Source organism: Ctenopharyngodon idella, chromosome 15 (genome assembly GCF_019924925.1).
Source record: "Ctenopharyngodon idella isolate HZGC_01 chromosome 15, HZGC01, whole genome shotgun sequence".
NCBI lineage: Eukaryota > Metazoa > Chordata > Actinopteri > Cypriniformes > Xenocyprididae > Ctenopharyngodon > Ctenopharyngodon idella.
Genome location: NC_067234.1, coordinates 3048654 through 3075665, shown reverse-complemented (window position 1 = coordinate 3075665; position 27012 = coordinate 3048654). Strand labels below are relative to the sequence as shown.

Below are 27012 nucleotides of genomic sequence, written 5' to 3'. Positions count from 1 at the left end.
GAGCTGTCAATTTTCCTTCGTTTTATTTTCAGACATCATGATTTGTATTTTAATGTGACATTTTAACAAGAATATCTATGGCAAGAGCTCTTTTTAGTCACTGCATTCTTTTCCTCATGATTACTTTAATTTTTCCATTTGCATTCTGCTATAATAATATGAAAAAGGACAACATATACTGCACATTTGTGGTCTGCTCTCCCGATTTGATTTACCATGTATCCCATTAATAATTCACTGGAATGCACAAAGAATCACAATGCACAAAGAATCACAATGCTGAAGTTAATGAACATTTTTGATTAAGGCAACGTATGTTACATAATACAGATATATATTACTACAGTCATATTTAACCCGTCTGTTATTGCTGTGGAAAGAATCGCGCTTTTGAGGTTATTCATGGTCTGTTGAAAGTACCTTGTTGATGCTTTTACACTTTTAAATGTACTTTTAATGTTCGATGGTTGAAGGGTGAGTAGAATAATGTCATCTCATTGTACCCAGTTTAAAAAAAAAAAAAAAAACTGTTACGTTATTAAAGGGTTAGTTCATAGAGCGAGGCTTTCACTGATTGTTTACAGCTTAAAGGGTGAAAATTATATCATTAATTACTCCCCCTAATGTCGTTCAACACCTGTAAGACCTTCGTTCATCTTCAGAACACAAATTAAAATATTTTTGATGAAATATGTTGGTTCAGTGTGGCCTCTATTGCCAGCGAGATAATTAACACTTTTAGATGCCCAAAAAAGCTACTAAATACATATTTAAAACAGTTCATGTGACTACAGTGGTTCAACCTTAATATTATAAAGTGACAAGAATACTTTTATGTGCGCCAAAAAAACCCAAAATAACGACTTCAACAATATTTAGTGATGGGCGATTTCAAAACACTGCTTTGAAGCTTTACGAATCTTTTGTTTCGAATCAGTGGTTCGGAGCGCCAAAGTCATGTGATTTCTGTAAACAAGGTTTTGTTACGTCATAAGTGTTTCGAAATTTCAATAGTTCACGTGACTTTGGCAGTTTGATACGCGCTCCGAACCACTGATTCGAAACAAAAGATTCGTAAAGCTTCGAAGCTTCATGAAACAGTGTTTTGAAATCGCTCATCACTAGATATTGTTGAATAAGGTCGTTATTTTGTTTTTGTTTTTTTTGGCGCACAAAAAGTATTCTCGTTGCTTTATAATATTATGGTTGAACCACTGTAGTCACATGAACTGTTTTAAATATGTCTGTAGTAGCTTTCTGGGCATCTGAAAGTGTTAATTATCTTGCTGGCAATGCAGGCCTCACTGAGCCATCGGATTTCATCAAAAATATCTTAATTTGTGTTCTGAAGATGAATGAAGGACTTATGGGTATAGAACGACATGAGGGTGAGTAATTAAAAGGGATGCACCGATACCATTGTTTAAGGACCGAGTACGGATCATTTTTTTTCTGGTAGTCGCCGATACTGATGCCTATACATTTATTTATTTATTTATTTATTTATTTATTTATTTGGTGATGTTGCAGTTTTTTTTTATCTTTTGTTGTTTTATTAACATTAATGACAAATATTTAATTAGGCTACAGTCCCTTTAAGACCGAATCCATGGATACTAACACACATCCTGTTTTCACCCAAATGTTTACGTCCACTTAAGCCATAACCGACTGTATTTACGTGAGATACTCCACACGATGGACATTTTGACAACTATGTGTGCATTTGACCATTCAGGCGCAAGGAGAACTGATTGCGCGCTGTCTGAGAGAACTGGGATCGCGCACAAGAAAGAGAGAGCGCGCACGCGAGAGAGGGCGCTTCTGGTCTGTGTCATTCAGTGCGATTCCGCCTATCCCGCCTTCACTAATCAATAACGAATTGTGATTGAAAGCATGCAGTTCGCAATGTGTGGGTTGTCATCATTAATTTTGAAGTATTTCCACACCTCTGAGGCTGACATTGTTTCTGCTGCTGCTACCGGTGTCTCTGTGCACGGAAAATTCTGTCAGTAACATCACGTGAGGTATCGGTCTTTGGTATCGGGGGTATTTTTTGGAGTACGAGTACAAGTACATGAGCTTGGTATTGGGCCCGATACTGATACTGGTATCGGTATCGGTGCATCCCTAGTAATTAATGACAGAATTTTCATTTTTGGGTGAACTAACCCTTTAAGGCACAATATGTACAATTTTTGGATTAAAATATCCAAAAACCACTAGAACAGTGCAGTGCTTCCCACACATAGACTTTACTTGGGCGGCTGCCCAAGTATATTTGGAGACACATTTTTGCTTTTATTATTTTTATCATCTTATACTTTTTTTTTTATCCGCCCGAGTTAATGAAACCATCCGCGATCGATTAACTAGTGAAAAATCTCCCCTCGCCCTACGTGTTTCTTACCTGCTGGTTCTGTGTGCGGCTGTGCGCGAGAACTGTTTACTCCCTCTGACATTCCCACGTGCGCTGCAGAGACGCGGTGGATATTTCACAAAGGCTCGTGCAACAGTGTTTCAGACTGCTTCAAAGTGATTCCCAATCAATGAATAGCGCACCATTATGCCAAGCGATTGCTAATATACTCGAGTTTTATGAATTATGACAGTGTCTACTGTATGACTTTTATATAATATGTTTTAGAGACGGTCTCTCATCTGAAGAATCAGCCCGCAATAGTGTAAACATTTCAAAATAAGAGTCCCGGTGTATTTCGAGATTGTTTATAATTAAAAGTCACACTCTAAGTTTTTTCTTCTTCTGGGCATTATTGGTATTTTGGTTACACAATAAATTGTATATATTTTGATATCCATTTAATTCATAGTAAACTGTTGTATTCTCTTGCTGGGATGCTCCCCCACAGGAAGAAAAGCCTAAGAACATTATTTGACACATCATTCAATAATATTAGTATTTAATTAAATGTAATAGTATCCTATGTAATTAAAATGAATTTCAATAAATAAAATTATTGTTAAAAATCACAAATTATTTGTTTGTCACATGTAGTAGACCATTTTTGTGCCATGGGTAATAGGAGGATTTTTCACCTGGTTACCACCGCAAGTATATTTCAAACCTGTGGGAAGCACTGCAGCGTTATATATTTTGTTGACTTGTGTACTCACATTATCCCAAATGTTTCCAAGAATGTTTAAATCCAGAGAAATAAGCAATTTTAATCAGGACACAGACTGTGTCTGTGTGCTTTCAGCCACACCCTGCTTCATACTATAGTAATGTTAATAAATCTTAAATACATTAGCTCATCCATGAATATGATTTCTGCCCAAGTCTCATCGGATTCTTTTCCACCGGCTGTAGACGTAGACGGATTCCGATTCCGGTTCTGCTTATCGAATCCGGTTCTTATCGATTCTCGATTTCGATTCCAATATTTTTTTTTATAGAGAGAAAAAAGAGCAAATACTTCAAGAATAATGTTTTTACCTTTTATTCTTGCCACATTTAGGCTATAACCAGTAGGCTGTAACTGTTTTTGTACCTGAGTGTGAGACGCTGCTATTGCTAAGCTGTATCTGGTGCTTTAGGACTCGCGGCTGGGTTAGAGTTCACAGTTTGTTATTTCAAACGTAGGCGCATTATTTCAAATGTTTCCAGGTGCGCCTATATTCTTTTCAGAATGCCTCAAGCGCACCGCAGGTCATGTGACAAGAACCAACCGATCAGCTTCGGCCTTTCCGTAACAACATCAAAAGCTCAGCCGGGTTTTATTTCACATCTCCATAAATATATCTAGTAAAGCTAATGCAAGGGCTAGAAATCAATTAATCCTTTGCTGATACTTCCTCGTCATCTTGCAGAGCGCAATTCATGGTTGCATAGCAACGACAGACGCCACAGGAGCGAAAGCGTTTTGGAAAGGAGGAGAAAGTGGCGCGGCCGCGCTTTCCGACATGTGAACGTTCCCAAACACGGTGCATTTCCTTCAGATTAATGCCGTGTTGAAGCAAAAGTCAGTGCCGATTGTAATGAACTGCGTGATGAGATAAGGTCCTTGTCGCAGGTCCTAGCAGATAGATACAACTGTAAAATGCTCACTCCTGTTCACCGTGCAAGAATGACTGAAAAAAAAAAGTCAGGAATCGATAAAACAGAATCGAAATGCACGCATAGTATCGAATACCCGGTTCTTTGAAATTTGGAACTGGTTCTAAAATGGAACCGGTTCTCGATACCCAAACCTACATGGGGGTAGGAATAAGGTGGATATTACCTTTACAAAACCTGAGTATAAAAATCAAGTGCTGTTTTATTTGTAATCTACACAGATGTTCTGATGTCAGTACTGCAGTATTTTGCCACATGATGGCAGCACCTGATTCTGTTATGTAAGAATCAGGGCATGATCAAAGCATGCAGCAGAACTATGTGGTGCTAAAATGTAACTTAGACTTCTCTGTTTCTCTCCACAGGAGGACTGTAGTGTGCAGAGTGTGTGGGCGACCGGAGGTCTGAGCATCCTCTCATCTGTGCCCCTCGTGCCCCAGTACGTCTGCCTGCTGTGCGCCAGTAAAGGCCAACATGAGGTAAGTCCTGACTGATCTTCATTTCAGCAAAACATTAACAATGTTTGTTTTAAACTTTTAAACTACTCACATTTTTGTTTATCTTACCACATTGTTAAATGTTTGAATACTTGAAACTGATGAAACATGAAAAACATCTTTAGTTGGAAAAACCAAGTGAGGTTCACTGGTATTGTGAAAACCTGGAAAGAAAATCCTATGTATTTATTTTTTTTTGTCATCATGACAACCTTATGTTGTGCAGATGCTGTACTGTCAAGTCTGCTGTGAGCCTTTCCATCGCTTCTGCTTGGACCCTTCAGAGCGTCCACTGGAGGAGAACAAGGAGAACTGGTGCTGTCGTCGCTGCAAGTTCTGCCGCGTTTGTGGCTGCAAGAATAAAGAATCCAAGGTAGTTTGTGACGCTCCGAAACATGATCTTGACACAAGAGGACGATAATATTGTTTTTGTTCTAAGCGCGCACTGCAGCTTTGTCTTGTCACTTTAAAGGATTAGTTCGCTTTCAAATGAAAATTACCCCAAGCCTTACTCACCCTCAAGCCATCCTAGGTGTATATGACTTTCTTCTTTCAGATGAACACAATCGGAGAAATATTAATAATTATCCTGACACATCCGAGCTTTATAATTGCAGTAAGCATTAGTATTACAATGAGTATGAGCTGAAGAAAGTGTCTCCATCCACATCAATCCTTCATAAACATACTCCACATGGCTCCGGGGGGTTAATAAAGGCCTTCTAAAGCGAATCGATGTGTTTGTGTAAAAAAAAAAAAAAAAAAAAAAAAACCCATATTTAACGAGTTATGAAGTAAAATATCTAGATTCCACCAGACCACCTTCCGTTTTCAAGTTACGAAGAAAGTGTAAACTGGCATTGCGTCACTTTTTCCGTAAGTTGAATAGGGAAGGCGCAGGAAGTAGTGTAAGCGTTTTGAAATATGGATATTTTTTTTTACACAAACGCATTGCTTTGCGTTGCCCCGCTTTTGCTTTGCGTTGTGGTGCAAACTCTTATATATTTAGAACTATATCTTTATCGTTATAGTTATTACCCTAGGTGTGAACAGACCTTAACCCTAATTTAAAGGTCATAACTCAAGAATAAGAATCTGAAAGTATCTTAACTGAGTTTCTTCTGGGGTGTAGAGCAGATTTGTTGTGAACATTTTGTGACATACACTACTGTTCAAAAGTCTGGGGTTGATAATTTTTTTTATTTGGTTTTGAAAGTCTCCTATGCTCACCAAGGCTGCATTTATTTGATCAAAAATACAGTAAAAGCAGTAATATTGTGAAATATTATTACAATTTAAAAGAACTGTTGCAGCTATTACTTCAGTCTTTAGTGTGTCACATGATCCTTCAGAAATCTTAATATGATGATTTGATGCTTAAGAAACATTTCTTGTTATTATCAATGTTGAAAACAGTGCTGCTTAATATTTTTGTGCAGATTGTGACACTTTTTCAGGATTGTTTGATGAATAGAAAGTTAAAAAGAACAGCATTTATATTTTTATAACCTTATAAATGTCTTTATATGTGATTACGATTACGGATGCCAAGGTTCAAAGGCACGAATCACGATTACAAAAAAAATCTACTTGCGTTGTTCTGCGTGCTTAAGAGGTGTGTTTAGAGCATGTTACGTGTGAGAGGCGAATCACGGCTACTTTCGGGTGCGCACCTGCGAACCGTACCCGAGTCCGCTTAAAAAGGGTGGTCTGGGGTGCGGTTCAAGTGAACTCCGGTACAGTTCGCTTCTGATATGAACGCAAACGTACCAAATTGTGGAAGTGAACCACTATTAATGCCATATTATTTGATAAAATTGTGTGTGTTTCACTCACTTTCCCGATGAGCGTGATTGACGTGCTGCCAGCAGAGAGCTGTAGTGTAGATGTCATTTCCGCTCGCCTTCAGCGTTCTACATTCGCAGCAGATAGACGCAAGTGCCGTTATGAACAAAACCAACGGTTCAAAAACAAAAATATAAAAATGAGGAGAGCAACATTATTCATTTTTGGTCCAGGCAATCGAACCAAGTGTGAAAGCACCCTTAGAGTGTAAAAGTGTAGAGTGTAAAAGGTCTAACCCAGCACAAAAGGAACTACCGGTGACGTAAGTATACGCAAATTGGTCGAACTCACGCGAAACACCAGCGCCCGCCATTTTTAAAAAGCTGTGTACTCATCCTATATATTTACTCCACGAACTAACTCTACAAACATGGAAAATAGTGATAGATGGACTTCTCAACCTTATGCTAAGGAGAAAATTGAAAAATAAAAATTCAGGAAGAGAGTTTTCAGCTTGTTTTTTTTTTGTTTGTTTTTTATATAAAATATGGCATGCAGATGCTTCAAACAATGGTATAATGCATCATTCCTGAATAAATAATCATTTCTTTCGGGGAAAAAAAAAATTTTGAGTCCAAAATTTTGAACAGTAGTGTACACATGTCTTGTTGCATTAGTCATTTTGGATGGAAACAGATTTGATGTCTCTGGTCAATGTTTTTGCAGCCTCTGCTAGAGTGTGAAAGATGTCAAAATTGTTATCATCCTGCCTGTCTGGGTCCCAACTACCCCAAACCCAACAAACGTAAGAAGCCTTGGGTAAGTTGTCCACAGAGGGACTTTCCTCGACGTGCAAGACCTACAGGTTTCAGTATGCTTTGAAGTCTTCCATGACATTGCTTTTTCATCAGAATGTCAGACCAAGCCACAAAAAAATGTGTAGCATAACATAGAACTTCCGTTAGGATCAGCTAAATTAACAAATGCAAGACTTTGAAGTACACATTCATGTTTATATTGTATAATTCAGTTCACCCACAAATGATCATTCTGTCATCATGTAGATTATTTATATAAAATATTTATAATGGTGTGTGTGTGTGTAATGACAGATCTTTTCATTTTTGATCAAACTTTCCCATTACAGTTTCAGGATGATGTTTGAGTTTATGGAGGAAATGTTGATTGTTTTTTTAGGTGTGTATGACATGCATCCGGTGCAAGAGTTGTGGTGTGACGCCAGGAAAGAGCTGGGACACTGAGTGGAATCATGATAAGGGTCTGTGTCCTGACTGCACTAGGCTGTTTGATCAAGGTGAGATTTGTAGGGTCTGAACAAAAATGCAATTTCAGCTATTCCAGGATCTTTTGGCTTCTGTTAGATTTGTCATCACCCATCCAGTCAGATTAGCTCAAACTACAAAGTAATGCACTATGTATAAATACAAGCTCTTGAGTATTTTTTGTTCTTGGCGTAACATGCTGACATCATTTGGCATTTGCCTATGCTCTGCAGCTGTTTCAACAGCTAAGTTTCCTGAATTTAGTTTTTGTCATTTGTATTTTCTTGTTTTTCATATGCTGGTTTAAAATGTTGAAATTTTAGAATGTGACAGGGTTTGTCAACAGTTTGTCAATAGTGAAGTTAGTTGTATATATGCAGTCAAACCAAACATTATTCAGACATTTTTGATATTTTTTATATATTTTTACTGGTGGGTGCAGGATACTATAGTTCGTTTATGTAAGTGAGGATAGCAAAATAAAGTAAACTGTCACACATTATACCCAAAAATTCGTCATACAGTGGACTACCAGTAAAATTTATAAAAATTTGGAACCAAAAATTATTCAGACACTTTGACCTGACCATGTTTTGCTTAAACGGTTAGTTCACCCAAAAATGAAAATTATTACTCACCCTCATGCCGTTCCACACCCGTAAGACCTTTGTTAATCTCCGGAACACAAATTAAGATATTTTTGTTGAAATCCAATGGCTCAGTGAGGACTGCATAGCCAGCAATGACATTTCCTCTCTCTAGATCCATTACTGTACTAAAAACATATTTAAATCAGTTCATGTGAGTACAGTGGTTCAATATTAATATTATAAAGCGACTAGAATATTTTTGGTGCGTTAAAAAAACTAAATAACGACTTGTATAGTGATGGCCAATTTCAAAACACTGCTTTCTGAAGCTTCGGAGCGTTATGAATCAGCGTGTCGAATCAGCGGTTCGGGGCGCCAAAGTCACGTGATTTCAGCAGTTTGGTGGTTTGACATGCGATCCGAATCATAAAACTTTTTGCCACACCTGCCAATGGCCGGTGACTTCAGGACATTTACGGCCATAAATATTTTTCACCTGTCATGACACTGTTTTTGCAAAAACAGGCAATTCATTAATATCATAATAAAGTTACAAAATAATTTTATTAATAATCATTAATAAAGTTACAAGAGTCAAGAGCAGTTAGTGATTTTCTCTGTCCTTTGTTGTTTGATTAACATTAATGACACAGATAGCAGCAGGTTTATTAGGCTGCTGCACGGAAATGATGCACGGATCCAATATACTGATACTTTACACACTTGTACGTTGTTTCTTGACTGTTTACATTCATTTAAGTCATAACCTACTGTGTTTACTAGGATACGCCAAGACGTTTTCAGAAAACATCCCACACTGCGCGAGCAACGAATTGAGTTCCCTTTCGCGTCTTTATGTGGTTGAATATTTAAATTGGCAAGGCTCAAACTTTCGTGACGATGCAGTGCCATTCGAGTGCCATTCACGTTTATTCACATTCATGTTCTCACAACACTGCGTTATGATAAAAATGTTACCGGCCAACTGTCGATTGACTCTTTCATGTACTTGTCAACACCAATTTTTATTCGCATTTGGCACTTGACGAGTGTTAATTTTAGGCCCTGGCTGTAAAGATAATCTGAACTGGGTGGCATGATCTCATGAAACGTATTTACAAACGGACTTTAATTTTTTCTTTTTTTTTTTTTCGCCACACTGACCTTTTAATATTTATTCTTAATGTGAAAAACATCACGTGGGACAAACCCATCTGCACAAAGTTAATTTTCTGTGTGTGTAGGTAACTACTGCACCATGTGCTTCAAGTGTTATGAAGATAATGACTACGATAGCCAGATGATGCAGTGTTCCACATGTAACCACTGGGTCCATGCTAAATGTGAAGGTCTGACAGGTGAGTGACCTCTTCAGACCTACCTTCTGCTAAAGGCTGGGCAGAGTGGGATGGTCAGATGGATTATTTTATTTTATGTATATCTTTTTTACATTTTATTTTAGTTATTTATTAATATTATTTCATGTAATCTTATTTTATCTAATTTTATTTGATCTTAATTTGTTTTATTTTATCTGTCTAATGTAATACATTTTAACATGCAATCCAAATTTATCATTATCTCTTTATTTATTTATTTATTTATTTATATTTCAATGATACCTTTAGCCAAATTCACAAAACAGAAAGCTCCGGATACCATCGGTTTTTAAATGTGTTTTGTGCTTATTTATTGTGCATTATAGGATAATTGATCATTTTTGTTTGTGGCTGGAATGAAAACATTCCTTTGTATTCACAGAGAAATTACCTTCTTTTCCTTCCACCATTTCAGTCATTGAACTGTTGTGTTCACAGGCTAAGCATAAAAATTTACCATCCTCTCATTTCTCAATGTTTACAAGAGAAATACATCGGAAATTTCACATTTGTCATGCTATGATAAGCAGACTCTTGCATTATTACTCAAACCTGTATGTTTAGCAATCATTACCATTTGTTTTTATTGAATGATGCAATTTCTTTAGAGAGTTGCTGAGAAAAAATATAGTCACAGATGGCTCTGTCAATATTATTCAGAAATGTTGAGATATTTTTTTTGTTCTGAGAAAGCTGAATCAGCGATTGGAAATCTGCTTGCATCTGTGGCTGACTCTTCAATTTTTTTCTCACAGATGACTTGTATGAAATCTTGTCGAGTCTACCTGAGAGTGTGGTGTACTCCTGTCAGCCGTGCTTACAAGAGCTGCCTGATGGAGAGGATGTTAATGGAGCGGGGTGGAGGGAACTGCTCGACCAGGAGCTGAGGACTGGCTTAGAGAGGGTGCTGTCTTGCCTGCTGAGCTCCACCCTCACCAAGCACCTGGTCACCTGCAAGGAGGTGGGCATCCGATCTCTCCTAAACCTAGTGTGCTGTACTTTTAAAGCTGCAGCATCCGGATACTGTTGTTTGTTCAAAAAGCAACTTGATTCTCTCTACAACCTCATCTTTAATACTCACAGGACTGTGGGTGATCTTTTTAGTGGTCCTAAAATCCACAATAATTTCTTTGGTCTTTTTAATGTTTAAGACCAGGTTGTTGATGTCACACCACGCTGTCAGGTTCTGAACCTCCTCCCTATATGCAACTTCATTATTGTTTGATATAAGCCCAATGACAGTCGTATCATCTGCAAATTTAACTAGAATGTTCGATTCGTGTTTGGGGTTTTTATCATGTTGGAATACTGCCCTGTGGCCCAGTCTCCAAAGCGAGGGGATCATTTGGTCGACCATAGCGAGGCCTCACTACTTTACATTGTAGGAAAGTGTAATTTCTTCAGTGTTGTCACATGAAAAGATAAAATAAAATATTTACAAAATGTGAGGGGTGTACTCACTTCTGTGGGATACTGTATATGGTTTTGTCAAAGCATCTGTAAATCGAATTTAAATTAAAAACCATGAAGTGGCGTAATGCTCCTATTAAATTGCAAAGGGGCATGATTTAATTATAGTCTGTTTTGCTTGTGTCATCAGACAGAGAGATCTCCAGTTTTGGGAAAGCACTGGGAGCCAGTTGTGCATTATTTTCACATAACGTTTTTGTGGACAGATAATTACAGCGTTTCATTAGATTTTTACGAAACCTATCTGTTTTTACAGAAACTGATGCATTTCAGAACTAAACAAAAGTTTAGTTACAACTAAAGTTTTAGATGCTTTCACTTTGCATTTAACATTCCAGCCCTGCCTTATAAAGCCCAATGAAGAGGAAATGTCAGTATATTGTTGTACTTTGTACGTCAACTTTCAAATGTTTATTATACAAAGAGTTTACTCAAGGGAAAATTTAGAGGAAATGAGCAGGATACATATAAAAAGGAACATTAATCATTGCTTGATTATTTAACGATTCCAAGTGCTTTGTCTTCTTTCTTTTTTTTCAGTGTGCTGCACTGGGTTCCCCGAACACTGGAGTTGAAGATTTGCCTGTTTGCGACTTCCGTGCTATTGGAAAGAAGTTTGATGATGGCCTGTACACATCCTTGGTCAGTTTCTTGAAAATGTGCTTGTTTTAGGTCTGAGATCAACAAGGGGAAAACACTGTTTGCTTTCTGAGACCCAAAACCAAATGGGGATTGTAAGATTCTCTCTTACTCTGCTCTACACTGTAGTGATTTTCCCAAATAATTAGTCCACATTGTATTTGTATTGTATTGTATTGTATTGTATTGTATTTATTTATTTATTTATAGAGCACTTTCCAGGCTACTCTGTAGCTCTAAAGTGCTGTACATTGTAAGCAAATTCAATGATTAAAATACAATAAATCAAACAACACAACAAAACACATCATCATCAATAATAGTCATCATCAATAATAAATACTCCTGTGTGAAGTTAAAACGCCAGAGAAAGCAGATGTAATTTTAAACGGCTCTTGAAGATACCTAGTGTAGGGGAAGATCTAACCTCGAAGGGAAGCTTATTCCATAGTCTTGGACCAGTGACAGCAAAAGTGTGGTCTCCCTTAGATTTAAGACGTACTCTTGGGATCACTAACAAAAGTTTATTTGAGGATCTCAATAGGGCTGGGTGATATGACGATATTATCGTATATATCAACGATGTCTTGCAAGTATCACGATGACGATATTAAAAGTCAGTTACAGACGATAATCGCTAATATCGAGAAAAAAAAAAATATTTAACATAGTCCCGTAGTTACCATTCACATATTTATTCACATAGCATAAATGAAATATTTTGTAGCCTATAGTAGCTAGCTAATTAATTAGGAATAAAAAATCTATTCTGGAATCACATTTACTTAAGGCCAGGAATCGAATAGGCCTAGGCTACTCTTTATAAAAGTAACATTTTGATTTTGCTTATTAACAATGTATTTTTATTTTTAAAACATTTAAGCATTCCCGTAAACACAGTTTTGTCACGCATGTGTGTGTAACAGACTATATTGGATTTGTGTATTGACATCAACCTCCTATACCCGCGGCGCTAATAATGTACATTTCTGTTTAAACCGCCAAGATTGTTAAATTAGAATTAAAAGGCTAAATTAAATTAGAATGGATAGCCTAAATGTCTATGACTCGTTAAAAATAACCACATTTGTTTTCCAGTGGTTTCGTTTTTCACGCGCAAACAACAGAAAAGGAGGATTCACATCTGCAGCGCAAAATAAACTCATATAGCCTAAATAAAATGAATAAATACTCAAAATATATTCACTTAAACAATTAACAGATTAACAAAACGAAAGAAAAAAAACTGAAGCCATATGCTGTTTTAATTTATTTTTTTGCGACTCTCTCCACGCAAACACGTTCAAAAGGAAACTAAGACGGAAGAAAGTGGTAGGCTACCTGTTTTCTTTATTTTACAAAAACAAAATGTTTTGTTTTTGTTGTGAGTGTACACAGATATGATTAAACTCTTTACAGTTTATGTATGACCAAAAATGAGTAGCCTATTTTAAGTTGTTTTCACTGGTGGAAGGAAGCAGTTCAAGTGATCACGCCGGCGCCTCGCGCGCACACGTCAATAGCACTGCTTGACATCGCAGCCTGTTCATTATCAAAATAAATGAAAAATAAAATTCACAAACAACATTTGTAATTACTTATTTTCCAAATAAATAATGATTTTTTTTATTACTATTATTTTGTTATAAGAGGCCTGTAAGGACACATTGGAGCTTTAAAACATTTTTTGGTCGTTTTTGGTCATGCAGAACGAATCAAATTGTTTTTAATCGCTTTTAGACAAATAACAAATACATGATAGCTACAAGTTTAAAAAACAATGCGAAGCATTTAAAATTAAATAAATTAAATGTGTGTCCAAAAATGAAAGAGAAACATCGGACCATGAGAAAAAATAGGCAAGACACATTTGACATCAACATGCATCATTCTTACAATCACCACCAGAATGTCCATCTTCACAATGAACTCCGTTAAACTCTGATCAGTTCAACAGTTCTCTTCACGAAACGAAATTCATTTCAAACACTTGATCAGTGTGGAAATGATTAACATAACAACAAAGCTAATGTTTTATAAACTAATAAAAGAAAAACAAACCTTTAACCTTTAATTAAATTAAGTTTATGCCTACTGATTTGCAGGCTATTGTCAGATAAAGTGCAACCAAACTGATGTGTGTTTACAGTGCTTGTCGGCTATGTTGTCTCCGACGGGGGCGGGGCGGATGGGGCGGGGCTCGGGTAGGCGATATTATCGGATATCGCGATATTTTTTAAGGCGATTATCGATAAAATATTTTTTACATATCGCCCAGCCCTAGATCTCAACATTAAATTTGATTAATGCGGCCTAATGAGCTCCACCAAATACATTCCTGCCTCCTACTGTCGGTAATTTTAAAAGTATCTGTCCTTTTTTACTAATTCAATATTGTAATTATTTTTAAAACATTAAACTTGTAGCATTATTTATGCAATTGTGATATCTTCTTTGTTTGTTATATAATAATTCATTAAATTATTACTTATGATTGTTTGGTTCATTTTTATTTTAGAAATATAATATAAATATACATTATAACATAATTCAGGATATAAAAAAAAAAGAACCAAAAAAAGAACGAAGTACGACTGAATACCGTCAATAATATATAGTATATTATAACAAAATTAAAACAAACTATACGTTTTTAAAGACTTTTGGAATATATTACTTTAGGCTGTGAATCTATGATCCTATAGTCTTTTATTCCCGTCATAATGAAATTTGAAATGTTTTGAAAAAGTCCTGGAAAAACACCTCCGAAAAAGAGTGGGAACCCTGTAGATGTACATGCAATTTTAAGACGACAACATTTAAAAAACAAACAAATAAATAAATGTTCATTCCTTTCTCTTGCCTGTTAATTGCTAGTATCTCTGTTGGCACACGTTAGCTAGTCGACCTCAAACTTAATCCTCAAATTACCAGGATCGTTTTGGGTTTTGGTTTCAGAATGAACAGGCTATCGAAAAGAAATATTAAATTTAATTTGTGGTTTTCTTAAGCAGAAGTCCTTCCATGAGGATGTGGTGAAGGTAATTCACAGTAACTTGGAAGAAGAGGAAATTTTACAAGAGGACCAAAGACCCACTGCCCTCGCCCGCTCGTACTATCTCACGGTCAGATTCTTGTTATTTATTTTTAATATGACACCAAAGTTATTTTCACCCAACCAGTCAGAATAGCTAAGGTCATTTGTTGACTAATGATGGACTGTTTAAATATTACTCATTTATTTATAATCAAGATTTGACTGCAAGGATATGACTGTTAGTTTTGCTTTCAAGAAGATAAAACTATCTTTTTACATTTTAAGTTTGTGTACTTTTTTTATTTTATTTATTTATTTATTTATTTTTATAACTTTTGGCAGTTTGTCAAGTGGCTTTATATTTGTACGCATGTATATCATTGCATGAATATTTTTCATTATGACATTATTTTAAAACAATGAGACAAAAAAGTAGCATGCTATTCTAAATATCAGCCTAGAAATATAAGATGCTTATTTTTTGTGGTTCTTCATCTTGTCTTTATATTTAAATGTATTTATATAATTTCAATCCTTTTCAGCTCTTAGAGGAAGTTTATGGTTGGTTCAACAGTCAGGACCCCAAAGTATGGGATCCACGCTCTAAACATCTACCAGCGTATGTGTCATCAAATTTATTCCAGTCTCATTCTTTCCAAAAACATCATTGTATCTTTTGATAATCGCACATGCCGTTAATTGCATTCCTGTGCCGCAGTGGGATGCTTTCACATGCTGTAATGCCGCCAAATTATGAACATGTTTATGCTCAATGGCGTGAGAGAGATGGCTGTAGCAAGGCTTTGGACGGCATCCCAAAGACAACTGGAAGACATGTGGATGTTAAAATGGGAGAAGAGGAGGATCTGTCCACACCTTTGGCCCATAACCCTAAAGGTCAGGACATAAGGGCATTACGAATGAGTATGAAAGGTAAATAAACACAGTATAAAATGACAATTGCAACCATTGTTTCTGAACATATGGAAAGCTGTGCTAAAATCATCCTAACTTGGGATTTTGATGCTTTCTCCAAGGGAAAAAGGGTCGACCAGCTAAAACTGAGTTGGACACAGGTTGGTCAAAAGACGACGAGAGACAGTGCGCTCTGTGCCAAAAATTTGGTGATGCAAAGGCCAGTGTAAGTACTTTTAAGACAGTCATTCACAGTAAACTCGCCACGGTGTTCTACCTCATAATAGCTTGTTACTACAATATGGTCTTAATATGGATTTTAGGGATGGTACCATGGTAATACCATGTTTTTTTAAGACACAAAGCATGGGAATATTACAGTGTTCTTTGTAGTACCATGAAGTACCATGTAATTACTATGGTATATGCATATAGTCATATACCATAGTAATTATTTCATTATCATTATAGCTATCAATATGGTATGCATACACGGCATAAATGTAAGTATCATGGCATTACCATCTGAGATCCTGACCATGGTACTGTCGCAGTACTTTTTGTACGGGTGCTTACTAAGTTTTTAAGTAAATTTTCAGATGCCATGTCATAAAATTACAGTATACAAGTCTTACTCTGATCTGTGAAAGATATTATTAGTGTCACCAAAATTGAAGTTGCAACCCTTTGTATTATACATTTCTCTTCCCAGGATGCAGGGAGGTTGCTCTATCTTGGGCAAAATGAATGGGCTCATGTGAACTGTACCATGTGGTCTGCAGAGGTGTTCGAGGAGGATAATGGCTCACTTCTGCATGTTCACAGTGCTGTAGCACGAGGTCGTCTAATGGTATGTTATTAATCTCATATGATTCTAGTTCAACAGATCCATTGGTGACACTTTACACTGCCTTGAATTAATAATTAGCAAACATGCCGCTTAATGGATTGTTACTGGATAGAAATTTAGTATGTTAGTATTTAAACACGAACCGTTTACTTGCATGTGTTTGTATGTGGCTTTGCTAATGTTCCAACTTTCCTTCCACAGCGCTGTGAAAGGTGTAACCGAACAGGGGCAACGGTAGGTTGCTGCCTTACTTCGTGCCAGAGCAACTACCACTTCATGTGTGCCCGCTTTCGCAACTGTGTCTTCCAGGATGATAAAAGAGTCTTCTGTTACAAGCACCGTGACCTCATAAGTGGAAAAGTAAGCTTTCGGTTGAATTGCATTTAATTTAGCTACATAGCTGCTTATTTAGCTGTGGAATGTTAGTTACTTAAAATTTAGTCAAATTAGAGGCCTTATTTGTGCAGCTGAGGTAAGAGAATTTTTTTTTTTTTTTTTTTTTTTCCTGTTCTTTGACAGATCATCACTGGTCAAGGGTTTGAAGTACTTCGGAGAGTTTATGTGGATTTTGAAGGGATAAGTCTTCGCAGAAAGTTTTTGACTGGATTAGAGCCGGAGTCAATTCATTTAATGATAGGTTGGTGTTTTTATCCTTGAAGGTGACATAAATAAAATTCTGTAATGAGTAAATATAATGCATAATTATACAAGGAGGTTTGTACAATGTTTTAAACATCATTTTTCAACTGTTAGGTTCTTTGCTAGTAGAAAAGCTTGGAAAGCTGAGTGAATTATCTGCCTGTCATGGAAAACTTTTCCCTGTGGGTTATGAGTAAGTAGATTTCGATTTCTTGAATAGTTTGCTTCTGACATAATGCCAAGTCTGGTGAATACATTTCCTCTTGCTTGCACATCAACAGAGTTTTTGTTTCTTCTACTATTTAAGATGCTCTCGCTGGTATTGGAGTACTGTAAACCCCCTTCGTCGCTGCAAATACACATTTCGTGTTACGGAGGTCCGGCCACCTGTTCAGGAAAAACCAGTGGAAGAGTCGCCCGATCAGGGAGAAAATTGCACAATTGCCCACAGTCCATGCCCGCAGTCAGGTAAGAATTATATAATGTTGGTTCCTGCAAAGTGATGTCTTGTATGTTTTTGATTATTGAAACTTCAATATATATTTCCATTAGAATCTGAAGCCCTCGAAGTGGATTTGTCCTCAACAAATCTTTCCAGTGAAACAAATTCCACCTCGGGATCTGTCTTTGCCAAACCAGACCTTGGTGCCCGCCCCAAAATCCCTTCATACCCACAGAACAGAAGACCTGCCGGAGGACTATCCAGACCTCTGCCTTCTCCCGGTAATCAAAATCAATTTAACAAAGTAGCGTTGCACACTTCAATTGTCTTCACAATATCCATATGAAGCATTTTGATCATTGATTATTTTCTTATTTTTTTAACCAGGAGCTGCCCCATCCAAACCTCACCACATCTTGACTATCAGTGATTTGGATGACACTCGAAGGCCACGACGGCATAGCCCACACACCCAGAATAGCGGGACCCGCAGTCACATGACCTCCCCTACTCTTGGATCCCATGCAGGCCCAATTGCATCTAGAGCAGGTGGTTCCCACCACCCTAAAACCTCCCAGCCTACCTCCCCAGTTTTCCCCCTTGGTGCTACTGAAAACCTGCTGACCTCTTCCTCAGCTCGTCCTGTCGGTCGAAGTGCTTCCTCAGTCCGGGGTTCTGGAATATTGACACCCCATTCTACCTCAGGACTATTTTCACAGTCCACAAGGCAAGGTGGCATGGGCAGCACCCCTTGCACCAACCGATCCCTCACATCTCCCACCCTTTTCTCCACAAGACCACGACCTTTTGATTTTAACCAGATAGACTCTGCAGAACTTCCACACAAATTTATAGCCTCACCACAGGAGCATCCAGCAGAAAATGGTGCCTTGCCATCAGGAGACCCTTTGGGTACACAAAAAGGTAATCATCTAGACAGTGAGAGAGATTTCCCTTACACATCCTTCCACTTAGAGGCAGACCTGACTGTAGCGCCTGAGCTGAGAACTGAGCTTGAAATTGAAGAAACAGTGCTGAACGAAGGCGTAGCTATGAACTGCAGTGCACAAATTGTAGTTGAAGGTGAAGACAACCAGGAGGACTTCTGGGAGACAAATGAAGAGAAGTCTAAAATGTCTACACCGAGATTGTCTTGTAGGGAAGACTGGGGTAATAGTTCTTCGGATGAGGACATGGAGAACTACTTCAACTTCACTCGCACAGTGGTTACTTGCAAGGCTCAAAGGGATGCCTCTCAGACACCTACATCTCCATCTTTGAGACATATTTCCCAACTTGATGGTGTGGATGATGGGGCAGAGAGTGATACAAGTTTGGCTAATAATGAAAACCAGGGTGTGAAGTTGTCAAATCAAGCCCAAAAGTCACACAAATCACTCAACATTGTACCTCATGAACAGACAGCAAGTAATGGACTGTGTTTGACTTTTTCAAGTCCTGTATCTGATATTTCATCAATTAGTTGTCGGTTAGAACCAGGGTCCAACTCAGAATCTGTTGCTGATCAAGATTCCTTTGGTCTAACGCAAACATTGCAGTCATTGCAATCTGGGGTGGTTTTAAACCCGCAAGTCCCTATGACTAATTTTGTTGCTACAAAGTCTTTAAACCCTGCATTTTCTACATATAGTAATGATTTCCAATCCCCTCATTTAATTGTTGAGCCAGAGATGCCTTTAATTCTCGAGAGGTGTGGTCCTCTATCACCCAATGCACATTTTACAGAGCTGGTCCCAGTCCAGGATTCTCCAGGCGACCCACAAGAATCTAAAGAATTGTACTTGGATCCTAGTAGTGGCCACTTTGTGTCCTCTATGGATGACTCTACAGTTTATCCAAACAACCACTTGCAAGAAGGTTCTCCTGACCTAAGCCACGTTAATGGAATTCAAACTCCACTGCAACAAAATCCTGTTCCTTTCACAGAGTTGCCCAAATCTGCATCCACTTCTGAACTTTTATCCTCTGATTCCTCTGTGCAAGTTCCTTTTGCAGCATTCCCAAATCAGGCAACTTCTGCAAATGTTTCCTTGTACCCTGTCCAAACTCCTGAGGGTAAGACGGTCTTGCCGCCCATGGAGAGTTTCAGAACCAAATTACACCCACCTGTTGAACCAAGGCATCCTGCCCCTTCAGTTCCTGGAGGGGCAATGCCATGTGTACCCACAAATGTACCACAGAAACCTGAGTCGATGCTGTCTGTGCCGTCAGCCACTGGTGTACCCCTCGGGACTTATGGGCCAGTTTCGGGTACAGTGTCTGTCCCGTTGCATCCCACTTACCCACAGCCTATCTGCTCTACAGCAGTTGGTGTAGTCTCCTCATCCTCTTCCATAACTTCCCAACCTACAGCTCAGTGCCAAGCAATGCCTACTGCCATTCAGACAGCCACTGCTCCAGGTGTCATCAATGGGTACAACACCATGCCTATGCAAAGAGAAACCGCTCCAGGACGAACAATTTCCATCAATTTTTCAACCCCCAGATCAACAATTGAACCCCAACAACAGTTGGTTACTCAAGCATTACCAGGTCATGCTATTCTTACTGTAAAGGAAGTTGGTGGACCTAATGTAGATCCAACACCCCATGTTTTACTTGTTAATCGTCTTGGTCAAATTTTTGTCAAAAACCCAGAAAGCAACACCTTCCAGCTGCCGACTCCACATTCCCCTTCATTCAACTGCGTTACCCAAATCGCCAGCCTCTTGCAAAGCAATGCCTTGTCTGCAACACTTGCAGCAGCTGGGAACTTGCCCACAGTTGCGGGTGCCACCGTTCCAACCCAAGTCCACCAAATTGTGACCCCATTGGTACAGACCTCCAATACCATTACCCAGCTACTTACCACCAGTAGTAACGGAGCAGCTTCACTACCACCAGATGTTAAGAAACCACGTAGGACTGCCAAAGCTTCTGGAGATGGAGTGAAAAAAACACGGACTAAGAAGGAGTCTTCCACGCCTAGAAGGACAAAGTCTGCTAGCACACCTGGCCCCTCTAGCAAACAACCTATGAGTCAAGTAACAACCTCCTCAGATACATCTAATCAAGCAGACAGTGCCCAAGCTATCATCAACCAAGCCATGGCTGGCTATTATGATCCCAACAAAACTGTTTCCCATATTCTTACTCCCTCATCACCTCGTAACACTACCGTTGTTGGGCGAACTCCAAAAACAAGTTCAGTTGTTTTGCCTGAAGGTCTCCTTGTTGAACCAGAGACAAAGGCTTCCCCACCAGCCACACCAGAAGCAGCACCTCGACCAAAGCAGGTTCGAATGAAAAGAGTGTCCTCTCTATCTGACCGTATTGCCACCAAGAAATCAAAATCAGACTTTCTGGACCTGGGCCGCCCTAGTGGATTGGAAGAACCACGCAAGTCAAACTCGGTATCAGCCAGGTAAATGGAATCAGTAAGAATTTACTTAAGTTTAAAGATATTTTCTGTCATTTCAAACTCTGCATGGAATATTCATTTGTCTTTTTTCCTCTGCAGGTATGGAGTTCGCATAAAAACCCCAACTGTCAAGGGAATTCTAGACTTGGACAAGCTGAATGAAGAGCGAAGTAGTGACTCTGAGAGTGCAAGGTGAGCCACTGAATGGAAATTTTTGCTTTTCAAACACTAAATCCATTGCATACATACATGACATCACACCACACCGCATGTCTGTTTAAAATTCTAAAGTAAGAATACTGAATACTTTCATAGTAATAACACATACCACAGTATTTTTAATGTGGTCCGTTTGTTCCACCGTTTCCACTAATGTATGTCATTTGATTGAGTGCTAACGTTAAATGATTGCAATGGAAAGAACATGTCAGACACTCACATGGCCTGACTAATCCACTATAATGTGACCTATGATTGATTTTATTTTAGGCCTGGACCCTGGGATCGCCTTTCATTGCCTCGAGGTGGAGACAGCAACAAGCCAGCAACTTGGGATCCTCCTAACCGTAGTGCACTATCTGACTGGAACAAATACTCAGGTATATTTTAATTTAAGTTAAATGTAATTTTTTTTTTTTTTTTTTTTTTTTTTAATTCAGTTTTGCTCACTTTAAGGTCTTTCAATGGATCAAAGAATGAGATGTTAAAAGATATTCTTTCTTTTTAGGGATGCTGTCCTGTTCAGATGACGAGATGCCTCCCTCAGACGGTGAAGAGCACATTCCTCCCAGCCGAGACCATCCCCACCTACGCTTTGAGATCGCTAGTGATGACGGCTTCAGTGTAGAAGCAGACAGCATTGAGGGTAGGAGGTCATGTCTTAGCCTGTGGTTGGAAAAAAAAATGTAAATGTGCATGTAAATGTATTTTTTTTTTTTTTTTTTATGTATTTCTGAACCAAAAAATTACTAACTTCACATTTCTTTTCTCCCAAAATTATCAACAGTGGCTTGGACCACTGTTATCGAGGGGGTCCAGGAAGCCCGTGCTGTTGCTGGACTGAGGCAGCTCACTTTTTCAGGATTGAGCGGGGCTCGTATGATGGGAATGCTACATGATGCCGTAGTCTACCTGGTGGAACAGCTCCAGGGGGCCAAATGCTGCCAACGCCACACCTTCCGCTTCCACAAGCAGGCCAGTCAGGAGGAAGATCTGCCCGTTAACCCAAGTGGCTGTGCCCGCTCTGAAGTCTACCTAAGGTCAATTCACTGGTTTAACTGTTTATTTATGAAGTGGTAGTAACATAGTAATTAATAATTAATTATTTTAAAAAAAAAATTGATTATTATTATAATTTTACAAGGCAACAAACAATTTACCAACTTCTAAAGCCACTTTTATCAATTTATTTGAAGCGACTTTTATAGACTTTTTTAGAATCCAGTTACTGGGATGAACGTCGTGCCTTAAATAAGGAACTTAAGTGTGAGTCGCTATAGGGGGACTGTCCCTATATCATTAGCTTTTATATAAGAAGGCGTTTGCTAAATGACTAATAACTAGCAACAAGGGAGGAGTAGGTGTTTTACGTTGGGCTTCTTGGTTACCATACCACAGTAGGGAAGGGGTATAGACATAGATTTGTCTTGGAGAGTAAGAAGTGATGTTATCTAGAAGTATAAGTTCTGTGACGTACATTTGCGTGCCTAAAAAAAGGGATCTTTTTTGAGTGAAACTGCTCACACCTACTCTTATTCCTGTTTCACAGGAAGTCTACCTTTGACATGTTTAACTTCCTGGCGTCACAGCACAGACAGCTTCCTGACACCGACCTGTACGATGAGGAAGAAGATGAAGTTCTTCTTAAATCCACCAGGTCAGAATTTGTTAGAATTTTACTGAATGAAAGTTTTGTTTCTCTGATATGACGCACAAGAGTTATGAGAAAATCCTGATAGAGGTTCACAATATAACATCAATATGTTTTCAGAACTACGGCACTATATGCATGATGTAGCACTTTGCTGATTTACTTTCAAATAGTATTTTTATAAAACATTTTTTTTTTTTTTAGTGCCCCTATTATGCTATTTTAATGGTTCCTAATTGTGTTTTGTCATAGACACTTTAATTTTCTCATAATATACATTTGCAGCATCACCTCATTTCTCACAGTGTCTGAAGCGAGTTCGCTAAAGGATCCAGTATCTCTTAACCCCTCCTTTCTGAGAGCCTGCTCTGCTCTGATTGGTCAGATGGGCCAGTCTGTTGTGATTGGTCGACCACTTATAGCATGTGTCGAAAACGAAAACACCCATTACCATATCTGAATTTCGGCTCCAGAGGCTTCCTCGGCACTTGTATACAAAGTAATACAAATACATAGTGGATTTGCTTTTTACAGTGCCGAAAACAGCGTCTTCTCGACATGTCGACAACACGAACCAAACTCTTCCAGGCTTCAGCTACAGTTAGTGTTTGAGGGTTTGAGTAGATGTTGTTCACGGGCAGCCAGTGAAGACCATATGCAAATTTGCTACAACCATACGTACATTCATGCAGAAAAGAATTGAATTTCTAACAACTCGTTTCAGGCAGTTTGGTTCTTTCTTTTGGGAGACAATAATGACATTTATCATGCACTTTATCTTTGAAACTTTGCACACCAAATGTAACATCCGAAAAAGCATCAAAAGTATTATAATGGGGTTACCGTGAGCACTAAAGTTCAAATGCTTTTTGCTTTTTTTTTCTTTTTTTTTTTTTTGTCATGACAATGTGCCCTTTATATTCCTTTCCCCTTTTTTATTTTTATTTTTCGCTGATGGTATTTCCTCTTTCTTGGATAATTCTGCCAGTATTGTCCTTTTGGGATGATATATTATGAAACTGTGGCTTGGTTCACGTGACGAATAAAATCAATTGCTCTTTACAGACGTGCAACAAGTTTGGAGCTTCCTATGGCGATGCGCTTTAGACATTTGGAGAGGACATCCAAGGAAGCGGTTGGTGTCTACAGGTGGGTTAACGGTTTTAACCCTCAATTGAGGAACTGAGTCATAGTTTCTGTTCTTCTCCAAATTTGAGCAGCATCAGTAGAAAAGATTAACATGTCTTTACATTTTGCAGAAGTCAAAATTGCATTAGCATACCATATATGATGAGATGATTTAACCAGTCACAAGAAGGAAATGTTTAGCTAATGTTTCCAGGTGATCTCCCAATAATGAACCTGTGGGAAAAAAAAAAAAAAAAAAACCCTGATGGCGTGGCAATATATAAATATGCTATTAATTTTAAGAAATACACACCATAGGATCTGCTGGAAATATGTCCTTTTTATCCCTGTAATGATGTACTGAGGTCTGGAGTTCAGATGTGGCTTACAATATAAATGGGGAATGTGTTTTTGCCACAGAAATTTTCTTATAATCTTTGGAATCATTCTGCAACCCTTTGCCTTAGTCTTTTTTTGCTCTGTTGTATTTGTAAAAATTGAATGTGAATGAACTTTTGGCATCTAAAGTTTAAAATATTTTTCTTCCCAGTTCCTTGGTTGTGTTGCCAGTATTTTTATTCAAAACAGTTCACATTTCCTGTAACCGTAATTGTCATCATAGGTCTGCGATTCACGGAAGAGGGCTTTTCTGCAAGCGGAACATCGAAGCAGGGGAGATGGTCATTGAGTATTCAGGCATTGTTATTCGTTCTGTTCTGACGGACAAGCGTGAGAAGTATTACGATGGCAAGGTAAGTTAAAAGGTGGCAAGGTACCCACTGATAGGGCTGTGCCAGTATTTACTTGAATATGACACGAGTGAAGCACAAAGCTTTGTTTACAAAAGAAATAATAGGTTAGCAATTAAATGTGACATCGCAGCCGTGGAAACATTTTGGTTCATGCCGAATGAGAGAGGTAGGTGAGTCCATAAATTTAAGCTTTGTATTCTGTTTTGCGAATCGCGATCTGGTCACCCGATTAGCATAGAATTTAACAATATTCCATTAGTTACTCCACTGAACATGGAATCTCTGTTTCTTTTCCCAAATCTTCACTCACGCAGGGGATTATAAACGTTTCTTCCTTTCGTTCGCTTTTAGGCCTACTATAGGCTATTCGCAATCTTTACTGTGGTAAAGTAGAAAAAACACCGTAGGACAGAAACCTTTTTGCTTGCACATCAGTTTCTATTTAACACAGTTTGTGCTTGTTATTAGACTTGATAAGGCGCGTCAAGTTTATTTGTATAGCGCTTTTTACACACGCTGGTAATTTTTACTTTTGCTTTCCTTGGAAGCGCTAAATCAAATATAGCCTGAATGTGTGAAGATAAAACTCGCTCTTCAGACCTTTTACAACAAGTGTCAGTTCCTTGTAACATCAGGAGATAACATGAAGATATTATTAAAGCGAAATGGTCTCTTTCCTGCTCGTGTCCCACATCCCTCTCAAAGAGCAGAGCAGTAGGCTATATGACGCATCTTTGTGGGTTTTTTTTTTTTTTTTTTTTTTTTAAATAATATTTAACTTTCTTATTATTTAGATTACCATTATTTACCAATATTTATTTATAGTTTTACAGGCTGTAGTGTGTCGTTTCATTGAAGGAATAGCTAAAATAAACACGCACGTCTGTTACAAAATGGACGTTTGAGCATTTTTTTTATTATTTTTTTTTATATTTCAAAATTTAATTCATTGAGGTATATATACACACAAACATACACACACGCTCCAAATATTTATATGTATGATTACCATATTTAATGTTTTTAAAATAGGCTATATAAAATAGTAAAATAGTTCCAACAGATTTTGCTGTGGTACCGAAATTGGTACAGAGAACCGTAAAATTTGTATGGTATTGGTACGGACTACTAGAATTTTGGTACCGTGACAACACTAGCCACTATTGTAATCGTTAGTTTTATTATTATTATTTTTCCTCAATGGGAGTCTATGGCAGCCCTATCAACGGAACATGAGAAAATGATGAAATTTGGCACATTTGTAGAGATGCTCATGAAATGTCATTGAACCAAATTTGGAGTCTCTATGACCAACTCTATAGTGCCACCACCAGTTCAAAATTTCACTATTCTAAAGGTTATAACTTTTGAACCATTTGATCTAGAAAAATGAAACTTAGTACATCTGATTCGTCTCTTCATGCTGATTCCATGCAACATCTTACATTAAGTCTCAGCCCATTACAGTAACAGCCATTTTGAAAAGTACAGTATGCAGTTTTATCGCTACTCCTCCTTCAAAATTTGTCCAATTTTGTCCAAACTTTGATCAGATGATCTTTGGACTGAGCCACACAGAAATGACTAACAGAATTTTTTTTTTTCTATGGGTAAAAAAAAAAGTTATGATGTCATGAAGTTAACGAGGTTGACCCAAAATTGGTTTAGAGGCTGTATCTTGGCCAAACTTTGAGCAATCGAAACCAAAATTGGTGCGCTTCATCGGAACCATGATCTGAGGTAACACACCAAATTTGGGAACAGTGCCACCTACAGTTCATGAGATCTGGAAAATTCTATTTTGGCTAATGACTTTTGAACACTTTGTTAGAAAATCATGATCTTATTGTCTATGGATTCCTTGGATCATGCTGATTCCGACTATACTGATTTTGTCAATATCGGATGAGCCACGTGTCCGCCATTTTGAATTTTGTCATAAATTGCAATAACTTTTAAACAATTTGACACATCTTCACAAAAATTGGTACGTATCATCATCAGAATATCCTGAAGGGACCTGAGAAGGTTAAACACAGCACCACCTAGTGTTCCGCAGATATAACGATTTTTTCAAAACGCTTATAACTTTTGAAAACATTATCCAAAATGTGTATGCTTTATGTCATTTTATTCCCTGGCTTATGCCGATTCTGACGATGTGTCATTTGTCATTTTCTTTAAAATGTACCTGTCCGCCATATTGAAGTAAATGGAAAAAAAGTTTTTTCGCTACT

General features: G+C 38.0%; 1 protein-coding gene across 3 annotated transcripts in view; it reads left to right on the top strand.

Annotated features, from left to right (window-relative positions):
- Positions 1-27012, top strand: part of kmt2bb (lysine (K)-specific methyltransferase 2Bb) — a 50068-nt gene that overhangs the window by 18837 nt on the left and 4219 nt on the right. The window contains exons 12-36 of one of the 3 annotated variants that reach the window (XM_051863433.1): positions 4444-4557; positions 4802-4951; positions 7087-7179; positions 7558-7675; positions 9478-9591; positions 10368-10573; positions 11623-11724; positions 14736-14846; positions 15301-15377; positions 15477-15655; positions 15796-15899; positions 16386-16523; positions 16725-16883; positions 17043-17160; positions 17277-17355; positions 17470-17630; positions 17715-17885; positions 17992-21028; positions 21125-21217; positions 21515-21624; positions 21753-21890; positions 22032-22284; positions 22794-22901; positions 23961-24044; positions 24646-24775. In XM_051863433.1, coding sequence (XP_051719393.1) covers positions 4444-4557; positions 4802-4951; positions 7087-7179; positions 7558-7675; positions 9478-9591; positions 10368-10573; positions 11623-11724; positions 14736-14846; positions 15301-15377; positions 15477-15655; positions 15796-15899; positions 16386-16523; positions 16725-16883; positions 17043-17160; positions 17277-17355; positions 17470-17630; positions 17715-17885; positions 17992-21028; positions 21125-21217; positions 21515-21624; positions 21753-21890; positions 22032-22284; positions 22794-22901; positions 23961-24044; positions 24646-24775 — 6147 coding nt within the window. Of the gene's footprint in view, positions 1-4443; positions 4558-4801; positions 4952-7086; positions 7180-7557; positions 7676-9477; positions 9592-10367; positions 10574-11622; positions 11725-14735; positions 14847-15300; positions 15378-15476; positions 15692-15795; positions 15900-16385; positions 16524-16724; positions 16884-17042; positions 17161-17276; positions 17356-17469; positions 17631-17714; positions 17886-17991; positions 21029-21124; positions 21218-21514; positions 21625-21752; positions 21891-22031; positions 22285-22793; positions 22902-23960; positions 24045-24645; positions 24776-27012 lie in introns of all 3 variants that reach the window. The other 2 variants (XM_051863431.1, XM_051863432.1) reach the window with 2 other exon arrangements.